General features: G+C 32.0%; 1 protein-coding gene across 5 annotated transcripts in view; it reads left to right on the top strand.

The window, feature by feature from the left end:
- Positions 1 to 13,896, top strand: part of ULK4 (unc-51 like kinase 4) — a 214,672-nt gene that overhangs the window by 21,104 nt on the left and 179,672 nt on the right. For all 5 annotated transcript variants that reach the window (XR_015772489.1, XM_088055074.1, XM_088055085.1 and 2 more), the window contains exons 16-18: positions 1,112 to 1,158; positions 1,946 to 2,024; positions 13,547 to 13,654. Coding sequence is in view for 4 of the 5 variants with exons in the window: in XM_088055074.1 (XP_087911200.1) it covers positions 1,112 to 1,158; positions 1,946 to 2,024; positions 13,547 to 13,654 (234 nt within the window). In the remaining variant the exon portion in view is untranslated. The remainder of the gene's footprint in view (positions 1 to 1,111; positions 1,159 to 1,945; positions 2,025 to 13,546; positions 13,655 to 13,896) is intronic.

The following is a 13,896-nucleotide window of genomic DNA, read 5'->3' as shown; positions in this document are numbered from 1 at the left end:
AAGAATAGCAAGAAAGCTTTCTAAAGCACAGGCAGTAAAACTTTCAGTAAACAGGGCTTCAAAGAGTGACCATGCTCTCTGAAGAATCTGTTTTGGGGTTTCATGTTTCCAAAACCATTTTCTCACAGACAAATAATTTTGCTAGTATGGTCTGTAGTGGTTTAACGTATTTCTTCAAGTCTTGCATGTGCAGAAGAGAAATAGATTCCTCCCCCACCACTCCCTGCTTATATAAAGGTATCCCAGAAGGTATCCTAAGATGAGCACTTTTCATTTTATTTAATAGGAAATAAATTATTTTGCTCTCCTACATTTGTAATAAAGTACCTAAGTTAAAAGCTGAGATGTGTTATTGTTGGAATATAAGATACTAAAGAAAAAATTGCACTACCAGAAAACTGGATGAAGAGCATTTAGGTTGGAAGGAGTGGTAGGTCTTATGCTGTAACATTCTTGAGAAACCCAGAAACAGAATTGCTGGAAGGAGTATTCTATTATCACTGGAGAATTTGGAGCAAGGGGAGCAATAATACAGTAACTGAATAGCCTACTGAATGAGTTATTCAGTTATAACTGAATAACTCATTTTAGAAATGAGTTAGTAATTATGCAGTTTGGTTCTTAAATGGCTGATTATATATGTTAACATTCATTATTCTGGTATTTGCCAACTATTTTGATACAGACTCACAAAATAATTTAATATGCTCTATAATACTATATGCTGATCTCTGTGCTTGTAGGTGAAAGAATCAGACCTTTTTTCTCTAAATAGTGTTACTCAGATTTTAAAAAAAGACCTGACATTAAGATACATATTTAGTAGTTTAGTTTAAGGCAAAAATATAGAAAAATACTCATATTTTTCCATTCAGGCTTTTTAATTTTTAAAATGAAAAATTTTAATTTTAAAAATTAACACTTTAATCAGTGTTTGCACAGTATCTGCAGTATTTGTATGTGATAATACTCTTAGAAATCTCCATCCAAGTATATTTTTATGAAATTTCTTATATTTTGATTTCTTGTTTATAATTTGTTTATCATATCATTCATCATTTATCACTTCATTGAAATTCACTGATGTTTATTTATCTTCTTTAAACTGTAGTTCCCTATATTGATACAGCAGTTGCGTGCAGCCACCAACTGGGATGTGTAAGTAACAACTATTTTAAATTTATGTGTTCAAATGCAGACGTGTCACTGAATTTTATTAAAGATATTTATTAAAAGGTTATTTGAGGAGTTTTTTAGCCTGCCAGACTGCTGTGGTATCTGACTGGCAGTATAATAATATAAAATGGAATTTTTTCACTGTTGAATTAATATAGCGCAGGATATTAATATTAATACAGGAGCAAAGATTATAGAAAATCTCTAAAATTTTATCCAGATAATATTGGATTTAGTATATCAAATAAAGTTACTTAAAATCACTGAATAAAATAACTCCATACCACAACAGAGTAAAATAACTATAGTGGTAATACCTGTCAGGAACAATTCAATGTGATAGTGCCCTCTGCTGTTTGTTTCATAAACGTTGATTTTATTCCATTTTTTCCCTTTAATGAAACATTGAAAACTGATTTGCTGATTCTGTTTTGTCAGCTATCATGAAATTCTAAATTTCAGGGGCTTTCTGTATTATATAAAAAATTAAGATGAGTGTGACTATTAATAATGCTAGCAAACTAAAGAACCTTGACACTTCAGAGCTAGAGGAAATAAATGTCTTTATGCATATATTGCTAAATTGGGCTGAAACACTGAAATAACTTGTTGATACAAAAAAATAGAAATAAGAAGAAAATCTGAGGTGTAAATAGGACATCAAATTTTTCTGTCCATAGCAACCTGTGTAGAATATAAACAAGATATAATTGTTTTTGTAGTATCTTGTAAATATATTTCCCACACAAAATATTTATTTGATACACAGACGTGCTAATGTTGCTCGAGTGATTGGTTTACTGGCATTACACACATCTGAACTTGGCGAAAATGTACCTGTTTCTGAGGTAACTTTCCTTTTTTTTTTTCAGAAGAGAGTTTTTTTAATGATATTACTATTTATGTCAGAAGCTTTCACAGCTTTTTTTGTTTTGAAACCTGCTTTATTTTTAACTCATACATGTAAAGTTTAATATAATCAGTTAATTAAATGTAGAAATTTGCAAGCTTATTCTGTGTTGTTGTAGTTCTGATCTTTACTAACCTGTGGCCACCAATGATAAAATTAGCATTTTTCTCTCCTTTTCCTGAAATCAAGTAGATGAAATGAAATCAAATGTCATACTTTTTGTACAAGTAGAAAGAAGAAACTGTTGATACATTTGGTTATTGTGAAATGTAATTATTGTAATTAATATAAAATAGTTTAACTGATTCTTAGGGATCTTTTTTCAAAAAAGAATTTGTTGAGATGGGACTAATTTGAGGTTTCTTACAGTTCTTGAAGAACGTGTGTAGTGAAGGGCAAGTAATTTTCTTTGGAGAAGAAAAGTGTTTTTAATTCTTGTTTGATATTACATGGTCAGTAGTTGACTTAAACAGAAGACTGATTAGATTTAGTGGTATTAATGTTGTTTTCTTGCATGTGACACATGCACACAGATTGTGAAATCTTGACAGAACATGCTATTTAATGTCTGTTTCAAGTGTGAATGTGACATTTCTTCTTCATGAGGTGAAGCCAGAACTTCAGTTTAATAGATGTTTGAATGTAAGACCCAACCGCAAAACACGAGCTGTAAATATGCCTGTGTGCTGTGTAGATCTGATGTAGGAGGATACAACCAGTGGTTAATACCTGACTCCTTTGTAAATGCAGCTGAGGGAAGTTTTTGTTGGTTTAGGTACCTCTGGGTTCTTCTTAATGAATTTTAGAAATGATTGTGATTATTTTGCTGTATTTCTTAACATTGGCTTTCTGTAGTGAAAGCTGAACTCAAAACATTCTTTTTGTTACCTAGGGTTTGCTGTTTGTTTTGTAAAGTTCCAAAGTGGGGCAAAAGTCCTTGTAGTTACAGTCACTGAAGTTTGGTCAAAGTCTTTCAATACTGACAGTTTCACAAGAATTGAATTCCAGGTCACAATTTAAGTATGCTCTTTTATGTGGCTGATTTTTTTCTGATATTTAACTTTTTAAAGTTAAAATACTCAAAAGTAATTTTGAGATGTCCATATGGCTTTTGGCTTAAGGTGTTTGTTCAGGAGGTTAGCACTAACATGTTTAGCAATAATTTCTCTAGCTTCCCAGTTTCCATCAGAAAACACATATCCTATGTCAACTTTTGTATTTAAAAGCAATAGATTGAAGTAGTTATACATGATAATATTTTGTTCAAAATGTTTCCAGTGCTTTTTTTTTTTTTTTAATTTGAACACACAAGTCATTCACAATTGGAATTTAGCATTTTTAGAAGTATCCATATACTTCAAAAATCAGGTTAAGTCCAAGACCAGTGACATTTAAATTGAAGGACTAGAAGGGAAAATTAACTTCCATTTTAACTTTCTGGCCGCATTCTTATGTTAATTAAAATTAGTTTTTATATACATTCATTGAGAAATTAAGAATATTTTTATAATTAAGAAGTCTGGGTTAAAAATGCATCTACTGTGCTTTATTTAATGACATTCGTTCCAAATTTTTTTCTCTCGAAGTAATAATTCTGAACTAAAAAATATTTTAGTGCTTACACAAAATTAGAATGATCAAAAAAACCATTGAATTCTAATATTTTCCTGTGTTCAAATTTATTTTTGCATATATAATGTAAAATAAAATAACTGTGGCAGTACACAAAACTCAATAGTTCATTTATAGGAAAAATAAGGAGTAGTTTAGGAATTTCTCATCTAGACTCGTATTCCCCTCTGCTCCCTTCAGAGGAATCTATGAGTTGGTTGAGCTTCCTTGTTAACTGTCAGCTATTTTATGTTGTGTGGTGCTTAAAGAAAGCCAGCACAAAGCAAACCTTTCTATCAGCATTATATACAGAAATAAATATAATGCTATAATTTAGCCTCTCATATGAACCATCTGATGCTCAAGGTAAAGTTTATTGGTGGCTGTTACAATTTAGGAAATGACAAAATCAAGCCGTGTCTTGAGCTGAGCAACATAATCTAAAATGACACTCTGTGATCCAGGTCTTACAGTCTGAAGATGTAGGTGATCTGAGTCTTGGTGGGGTTTTTTGTGTTTTCTTTCCTCTTCCATTCCTAGTAACTTCTAATTTTATTTGATAACTGTTTGATTTTTTTTTCCTGTTAAATAGAAGTGATCGCCTCTGGCTCCAAAATTTATTCCCAAGTGTGAAAAGTCAATTGAGAGCTTGTGAATGTGAGATTCTGGAATTATTTTTGCTCCCTATGTGTACCATGCTATTTATATCAAGTCTTCTTTCCAGTTGTTATCACTCAGTCATGGCCTCTTTGCAGTTTTTCTGTTACTTCATTATACACTCATCACTTGGGATTTCTTTTGTACTTTTAAAGTAGCACAGGACGTGGTAGAGACTTGTGCAAGTTACCACTGCTGGCCCTTACATATTAAAAAACTGATTCTTTATTTCTACCCCATACTGCCTTCTACCCATTTAGACATTTATTTAAGGATAGCTCCTCTATCCTTGATGTTGAATCTGTACCATTAAATTTTTGTTGTTGTTGTTAAAATGGTTTTATAAATAGTAGCATTAATCCCTAAAGAGGCAGAAAAAACTTTAGGAAAGAGAAGGAGCCTCAACCTCATTTTAAAGGCTGAAGTAAACTTTCACATAATGCATGCCAAAAGCCTTTAATTTACTTGTCTTTGAAAAATTAATGTTTTGGGTATTTTTAAAGTTCTTTTCTCAGGCAAGTGGGAAACAGCAGTTTTCTTTGAATGTAACCACCAGAGGTCACTAAAACACAAAATAAAATGCAAGTAAACTACTGTTCTACAGACTAGACAAGTGTGGAACTGTGTACTATCTCTATTCTGTTGATGTATTCAAGTATGTAGGTCATATTAGCAAAATTAGAATAAATGAATATTTATATCTGTAAATTCAATTGCGTTTGATCTATTTCCAGTTAAGTATTTTTAAGAAGTATTTCATTGCATTGATTAGAAAAAAATTACACTGATCTTAGAATACAATAGGGGAATTGATCTCTTGTATAACTGCAGATGAAGACATTTTACATGCCATTTCTTCTATTGTGCAGCTGCAATAAAAGATTTTAATAGGTCATATTTTTTTCCTGACATAATATAATTTTTTCCCCCATGGAATTGCCCTTTATAAATCTGAAACATAATTTCCTCTTATTTATTGCTAGTTATCTTAGAAAAACACCTAAACTTTAAAGTTTTATTTTTGTATTTAGAATTTGAAACTAGTTACTAAAATTCAGTGGAAAAAAAAAACATTCTTTCGAGGATTCTGTTCTTCATCTCACAGGAAAAAAAATTCTTCCATAGTTAGGAAGACTTGTTTCCATATATATCTAATTTGGTGTATTTATTAACAGAAGCTATTGTCCTTTCCTTTCTGTGGATATACTGGGCCCTCTGCCACCTAGGATGTCTGATGTGACATTTCAGACTCTATTTTACTAAGAGATGATAGAGTAACATAACAGTTTGCCTCCATGTCAGGGAGCAGAGTCCTTTGTTAGGAGACCACCTTGGAGTTGTTCTCTACTGGGCCTTTTTGGTGGCAAAATCTAGTCCTTTTCCTTACCTTTTTCAAATTTGCTGAATGGGAATATCAATCTTACCCTATGGCCTAGGCAGTTATGCCTGTTTTTTTTAAAAGACCTTGATCCACTGCTCTACTGAGTGTTTAAAGGGTTCAGAGAACCTGCTGCAGCCTTCACACTGTGAGTTCCTTTACAAAGCCTTTGGCTTAATGTATTCCATGGCCAAATTAATAAACTAAATGTCCCATGAAGGATGACAGCAAATCAGAATATCTCCATAATAAAAATATAAATATAAAATATAAAATAAAATATCTCCATAATAAAAATAAAAATAGCTTTGTTTCCTTTGTCAAAGTGATGAAATATCCAGATTTCTGTTTTCATCCAAACTGAAACTCCGTATAATTTGAGCCTTTTTATTTCTGATTTTTTATTAAAGTTCAATTTAGTGGTTGTTTTCCACAGCTGGAAAGCAGCTGTATTGTTACAGGTGTAGTTTTATGACCTGTAACTCTTATATATATTCTAGGTAGCTCATTGTGTCTGAATTGTTCAAGGTCTACAGTTTGTTGTCATTCACATTCTTACAGAATGCCAATTTTAAGTCCTATTCCTAGCTTACCTCTCTGATAAATCCTGTTTCTAGGCTTGTCCATGTCTGCCCATACTGTAGTGAGTTTCAAATAAAAATGGCTTGATTTGACCATTTATTTCAAACATGTTTAGTCTTAATGTTGTTTAATTGTAAAATGATTTTATAAGTCTTCTCAAAATGATCATAATTTTAGTGTATCCTTGCTTTCTCCAGGTTTTCTTTGTTTTGATCTGATATGTCTTATATGGAAAAAAAAAACAAACACAAAACAAAATTCTCCTGAATTAAAAAAATCCGTAGGAGATAGAATCTGTAGGAGAATGGATGCATGAGTATTTACACATCTTCATGTATACACGTATTTTGCAAATTTCTTAAAACCTTACAGTTAGTATTCTTACATAATCAGGATTGTCACTTAATACTTTGGTAACCATGAGAAGGCTTCCATTTAAGTTTTTTGAATGGCTTCTAGTAAACTTTCAACCTCTGTGATAAATTTATTCAATTTATTTTCAACAACTTGGTTAATTGAATTATGACTTACATTGTTGCCTGGAGCACATGGCAGGAGAACAAATGAAAAACAGACATTTCTCAGGTAAATTAGAAGAAACTCATGGTGTGTTTGAGCAAAGTTCTTCTGAATTAATAAACAAATAACAGAAATATAATTAATTTAAACAGTGAATATATCAAGCATGGCAGTTCTGGATTGTTGGAGAAAAATTAAGACATTTTATCATAACCGAAGATTCTTCTTTTTCCTCTCTCAAAAAATTATTTTTATCAATCCAATTAATTTGGCTTGCTTTATGTTTGAAGTCCAAACCAACCAGTAGTAGAAAACAAGAAAATTTTCAACTAGGAAGGAGAAAACATACATTGCTGATTGCAGGATTAAGTACATTTTTTTATTTTCTTAAATTAATTGCCTGACTGAAGAAAAGACTGCCATTTAAAAAGCCATGTAATTGGCACTGTTTTCATAGTCCATTAAATTTACTCTTTCGTTTACAGGTGAAATAGTACATTTTTCCATTAAAATTATGCTAGTGGTACTGCCAGTATATCTGTTTGTAATAGTTTCAGTTTAGTTCTTATGATAGTAAAAACTGATTGTTGTTCTTAGTTTTTTTTTCTACAATTGTGTTACTTTTGGGATGATGATCATCTGTGCCTCTAGGACCCTTTCCTTCAGCAGAAAAATACCTGTGTCTCTGGAAGTGATATGCATATATGTCATATTTGTTATATACACTGGAGATAAATTTGGGGTGTGAAAGGCTGGATGGACTAGATGGAAAAGTGTTTCTGTGGTTAAAATAATTTAGCAGGAACATTTTATTTTTCCTGTGGAAAAAGTGAAATGATTTCTTTCCTTACATTGCTACAGTATCAGCAGAACCATCAAATATATTCAGAAAAATAAATGTGCAATTGGCATTCTGTCCATGAACAAGAGAGACCACATGGAAAAAAATTTTGTGCCTAAGCTTCTTGACATGGAACAAATTCATTTTTCCATTAGCTTTGGAAGACACATATCTGTGTAAGGCCTTAAATATTTCCTGACATTATTCTGATATTGTTTATGTGATGTTTGCAAAGTCACAGCATATAATATTGCAATTCTATGTGGTATGCTGTAAGTTGTTGGTTTTTAGTAAAGTTTGACATAGCTGAGAATTTGTTTTTTATGTATTTTTGGTTCTTTAAATTTCTTTTACACCAAACAGCTTTGGGTCTATGCAAGTTGTTGTGCAATTTGCACACTGAACTGTTTGGTTCTTACAACTAAGTGCATAGCTTAAAGAATTAACCTAAAGAGAGCCTTTCTTCCACTTCTGTTTGTGTTGCACTTGTGAATGAATCATATCATAGGCTAGGAACAGGAGAAAACAATCCAGACTTTTCCTCTTAAGCACACACTTGCTTGACTGACACGATTAGGCTACAGCATGTTTTTGTGATAGAAATTGCACACTGGTGGTAGCTGAAAAGCCTAATTTCCTGCTGTCTTCTGATTACTGCACTAAAAGACACTGAAACCAGACTCAGTGTTAGGCAAGACCACTTGTGTATTAGTTGTAGTCTTTGCTTTTCTTTTAAATACCAGACCTTTCATCTATCATCTGGGGGAAGAAAAAAAAAAAGTTATTTTAGTCTGAAACACATTTTAAAAATAATTCTTCAGGGAAGAACTGTTGTTTTGTCTAGTTTGCATCTTCATGGAGCAGAATGAAGGAACTTGCAGTACTCAAAGGGAACTAATTTCAAAGAAAATTAGTGGAAAATCCCCTATTTTTATTTTTTTTTTAATATGAAATATTCTATGTAGAAATAATCAATCTAAAATATTCTACCTGTATGTCTTATTGCTGGGCATTGGTCTTTGAATGTCATTAGCATGGCTTCTAAAAAGTGGATAAAAGGACCACTGCTTGGAAGAAGATGATGACTTAGAGTAACTTCAAATCAATTTATGAATAGAGTAAAAACAAGGAAGTGAAAAAAAAAGAAAGGAAAATACCACTTCCTTGGATGTTCCTGCCAACCCTTATTGAGTGGAGAGTCATTGCCAGTTTCAGTTTGCATTTTTAGATGTAAACTAGCTTCAGTTGATCGCCACTGACTTGAGTTTTGAAGGCAGAAATCTTTACTTTTTGGGCTCCTGAGCAATCTTTTTCTTTGCTTGCCTTTGGCAAAAATGGAAACAGGATCTTTGCTGTTAGAGGTAAATATTTTTACCTGGTCCTTCCTGTGATTAAAAAGCTTCAAACTTGAGGGCTGGGATAGAAATCAGACGTAGTAGTGAACATCTGCTACTGAGCTCATGAGATAATATGACTGGCATGACAGACTGGGAGAAATAATAACTTTTTTTTCTGTAAAAAATAAAACCCAGCACCCAAACAAACTAACAGACAACCTCCAAAGCTTAACAATACTTTTACATCCATTTTTGATTTGTTAGTAAACATACCAGATTTATAAGTTAATTGATTCTATTTGTTTCTAATTTTATCCTTTTGGGACCTTGAATTGATTCGAAAGCAAGTTGAATCTCCTTTTGAGTTCATGACATCTTGTTTGACTACTCATCTACTAAGACTTCTTCCTTTCATTTATGGAAAAGTTGAAAAGAATTTTCATAATGAGTCAATTTTGTGTTGTATGCCACCTGGAAAAATGACATTTCCATCTTACATTTTTCCCTAGAGGAGTCGCAATATGTTTTTAATTTTCTTTTTCTTTTTTTTCTTTTTTTTTTCTTCCCCCTACATTCTGGACATCATTTAGGCCACATCCATAGTCTGGTAGTCAGACTTTTCTTCAGTCCTTATTTCATGACCCAATTTGAGTTGAGATGTTTTGAAAAAGCTGGTAGGTTTTTTTTTATATACCCTTTTGAATTTACTTGAATATTACTCTAGATTCTTTTCTGGTTAGTGGCACTAAAACCATGGCGTACTTTCTCAACCTGATGAGAGAGTTTTCTCAGAGGAAAGTCAGATTGCTTTGCTATTACTTGCCCATGTTACATGATGTATGTGTACTCACAAGAAAATGAGCTAAAATATTATTTCCATTATGCTAGAGGTATAGACAGCTTTTATCACTGTAAGGGTTTGCAGAATTACAGATATTTTAATTTCCACTAATACTTGCAGACAGTCATACTAATACATCAAAGATGTAGTAATATTGTAAATCTGTACATTGCCACTACAACTTAAGGTATAAAATACCTTAATTTTTGAATATACTGTAATTTTCACTTCTGGACTTGAAACTGCAGGGAAACTTCTGGATACATTCTGAAATAGATTGAGAATCTGCCATAGGTAATAGATCAAATCCACATTCTGTTGTTGTAAATTAAGGCAATGACTGTCAAGATATGAAATTTTGTTCTTTCTTTTCTTTTTATAACTATACTATATCTACTCAGTTTGACGGCTAGGGTAAAAGGTGTAGATAATTTATTAAATTTAAGATGTTTTTACTAGACAGTGTAGGACTTGCAGTTCATTACTACTACTTTCTTCTATGAAAGGGAAAATGTAGGCAGGTTGAAAAGAAAAAGAAGGTAAGGAGAGTTCATTTGTCAGTCTGTAGTTAAAATAAAATAAATTTGATTTTTCTGTTGTGCATTTTCCCACACACACTGTGTTACTTTCTTTACCTAAAATTTATTCCACCCTTTAACATTGAGTCAAAGTGTCTTGGCAGATTTTTTTTCAGGTCTTATATTTTTCTTTATGAAAGGATGAAAGAATATTTTAAATCTTGTGCAAATCACTTTTGTTAAGATTAGAAGTGTCCTGTCAAGAGGAGGAAACAGTTTGTCTGCCTCCTTTTAGGTAATTTGAAATGTGTTTGTGAAATTATGAACAATTTATCTTAAATAACATAAAATTTATTTTATAAAAATATTTGTGTTTCTGTATAAATGTCCTTATAATACAGATAATGTATCACAGCTTCCTGTTCCGTGGCTTCCATTGCAGAGGACGCAAGAAGGACTTAAATAGATTATTGGCACAGAGAATGCCAGTTCAGCATGTGACATACTCTGTAAACCCCATTTCCTGCATTTGTATAATATTTGATTATTTAGTTGTTTTCAGTGAAGGGACGGAAATCACAGGGCAGTTCTCTACTCTGTGTGCTCTCTAGAGAAAATGCGACCATTATCTGAGTGTGGTAAATAAAGTCTTATATACAAGAGATTATGAGTGTCATCTGTAATGTGTGGTAATTATTTCGTATTTAGTGCCTTCTGCCATAGTACTTAATTCTTGTTATGGATCTTCTTACAGTTACTAAAATTAACCCTTAATGGAGAAATTTATTATAATATATGAAGATAAGAAATAAAGATTTCATTCAACTTGTTTCTCTTTAACGAAGATGTCATGATTTTAGCACAAGTCAGTCACTAATGGCTCAGATTTCTTCAGACACATCTTCCCTCTTGTTTAATGAAAGTTTTTTTTCAAATGAAAACTTGAATTTATTGCGGTGTTGATCAGATTTTTGGCAAGTTTTTTTTTAGTGCACAAGAAAGGAAATTAGTTCTTAATTTAATTTTTGTTAACTCAATTTTACCTTTTTTTTCATTCATATTTGAGGAGAGTAGGAATTGGATTATGATTACTTCCTTCTCTTATCACTTTGTAATAAAAATAATAACTAGAATCTCTTCATAATAAAATTAATAACTTGTCCTAGAATCTTGAAGGAGAGTGAGAAACAATACTTTCTGTTCACCAATATGAAATATTGTTCTTGGATTTAAATTTCATTCATATTAAATCTTAAATTCTTAATTTTAATGACAAACAAACCCCAAACCAGAGAAGACAGATAATCTACCTAGTACATTTAATGTTAATGACTGTTTTGTTAAACTTTGATTTAAGGCAGCCAGACAGAACTCAGCACAAGTGAATATAGTGAATATGCAATTTACTGCACACAAAGGTTAATTCATGGTTTTATTTAGCAGAATAGGATTTAGAGAATTGTAGGACTGCACATACAAATGTATTTAGATAACGTGTCATCAAAATTTTCCGATATATTAACCATGCTTTGAGAAAACAAGTATTGTAGGTGCAAACTAGTATTAGTATTGATACAGGGTTTTCTGCTGGTTGAGATTCATGATTAAAACTGATAATTTTGAGCAGCCTGCCTTGCTCCTTTATGGCAGATATACAAATTGATGTGTATTTTTTTCAAGTCCTGCCAGCAAACAAACAAGTGTAAGTTAGGTGTCATGGTGATTTGATGTCCCTAGCCAGTCTGCTGGAGCTCTTGTCAACAGCCTGTGATATTACACAGTTCATCAGTTTTGTGTAGTTAAATACTATATCATGGTGGTTTCACCCTCAGTCTAAAGAGGCAAAGTTAAGGGATGATAACTGGGTATGTGTAATCCAGTAATCCAACAAAAAAAAACAGTGACAAGGTACTTTTAATGGTATTGATTCCACAGTCAATGTAGTTCTCAAAATATATTTCATCACAAAAGCAAGAATAATTCTGTATAGTTGTAGAAAAGAAATATAATAAAGGAGAAAATGCTGACATTATGTGTTCATCATTCAATGCAGAATTGCACTTGAATCAATTTGACTACTACTTTCTCAAGCTGACATATTAGAATCTTTAAAACCTCTGATACATTTGTTTCTTAAATATGAAAGTAAAGCTGTCTCTGGAATGGCATGCTAATTAAAGATACTGAATAAAATTTGTAGAAATGCGCTGAAAGGAGTTAAAGAAAACAGTTAATGAGCATAGCACTACTTTAAAAAGATGGGGAGAAGGTCAAAGTTTGTTTAGTAGATCTTTTTGCTTTGATTTGAAGACTGCATTTCCAGTTCTGATATGATTCTGCTGTACAAAGATTGGAGTTATGAAGCTGCTATAAGGTCAGAAGGTGAAGTAAAACAAGGGAAGTTGAATATAAAAACTCCTTGGTGCTCCAAGTAAGAAAAAGTGCTTTACTGCCAAATACTTTTGCATGGGAAAATGATTTCTTCCTGGGTCACCTGCACAAAATTAATCAAATTTTCTAGTTTCCTTCTAACTTCTCTTTATAAATAACACATCTATACATACATATACATATATATATGTATTTAAATATATACACATATACATACACACACACACAGGTGCATGTATGCATAAATGCTTTGCAAATAGAAGTTCATAAAGTACAAAGAAATAAAATTATATGTCCAGGTCTTACATCGTTTGTCACCTGTAAACTTGGAGATCAGGAGACTAATCTTAAATAGTTCTTATTGTTTGATAAAACATCTACACAAAAGACATCATTAGAGGTTTCTTATTGTTTGTGCTTTTTGTAACCTGATGGTGAAAACTTTCAGATGTTCTGACAGAAACACAGGAACAGCAAGTAGGCTTTTCTTTTCTTGGCAAATCTATTTCTGTTGTACTGAGGGAAATGAAAGAAGAGATAGCTGATAATTTGTCACCTTGGCTAATTCCTTATTTTATTTTTCTCCATATTGCATATATAATGTTTTGTAATAATTATTTTTTTCTTTCTTTCAATGCTTACTAAATCCCTTGCAAATGGCTCTTCAGCATAAGTGAAGAGTGCATCAGTAAGATGGCATTTGAGATAAAGCTTTTTATTTTTAGCAGTACGTTTTCCTTGACAAAATGCACGTGTTGATCTATTGATTGATTTTTTAAATTTAGGCAATTACACTTTTAACTGAACTAATCAGAGAGAACTTCAGAAACAGCAAATTGAAGCAATGTTTCTTACCAGCACTTGGGGAGCTGCTTTACCTCATTGCCAGCAAGGTAAGACTGCAAGTGATCCTTACAAATTTGGCAAATGTGAAAAAAATTCCTGTGGAAAAGTAGACGAAAAAATCAAGTTACTTAGTCATTGGTATAGTCAACAGTTTCTGGTCCTTTTGTCTTCTCTAATACTTTTTCTACTTTTAAGAAACATGCTGGTCCAATCATTTACTTCATCTGAGAGTAATTAAACAGTATTCTTCAAGTGTAGAATTTTAACTTCATAAAAGGATTTAATCAAC

Source organism: Pseudopodoces humilis, chromosome 1 (assembly GCF_049639895.1).
Source record: "Pseudopodoces humilis isolate 2021_Gansu_Grassland_sample_001 chromosome 1, ASM4963989v1, whole genome shotgun sequence".
NCBI lineage: Eukaryota > Metazoa > Chordata > Aves > Passeriformes > Paridae > Pseudopodoces > Pseudopodoces humilis.
The sequence above is the reverse complement of the archived record's forward strand: the minus strand, read 5'-3'. Positions and strand labels throughout refer to the sequence as shown.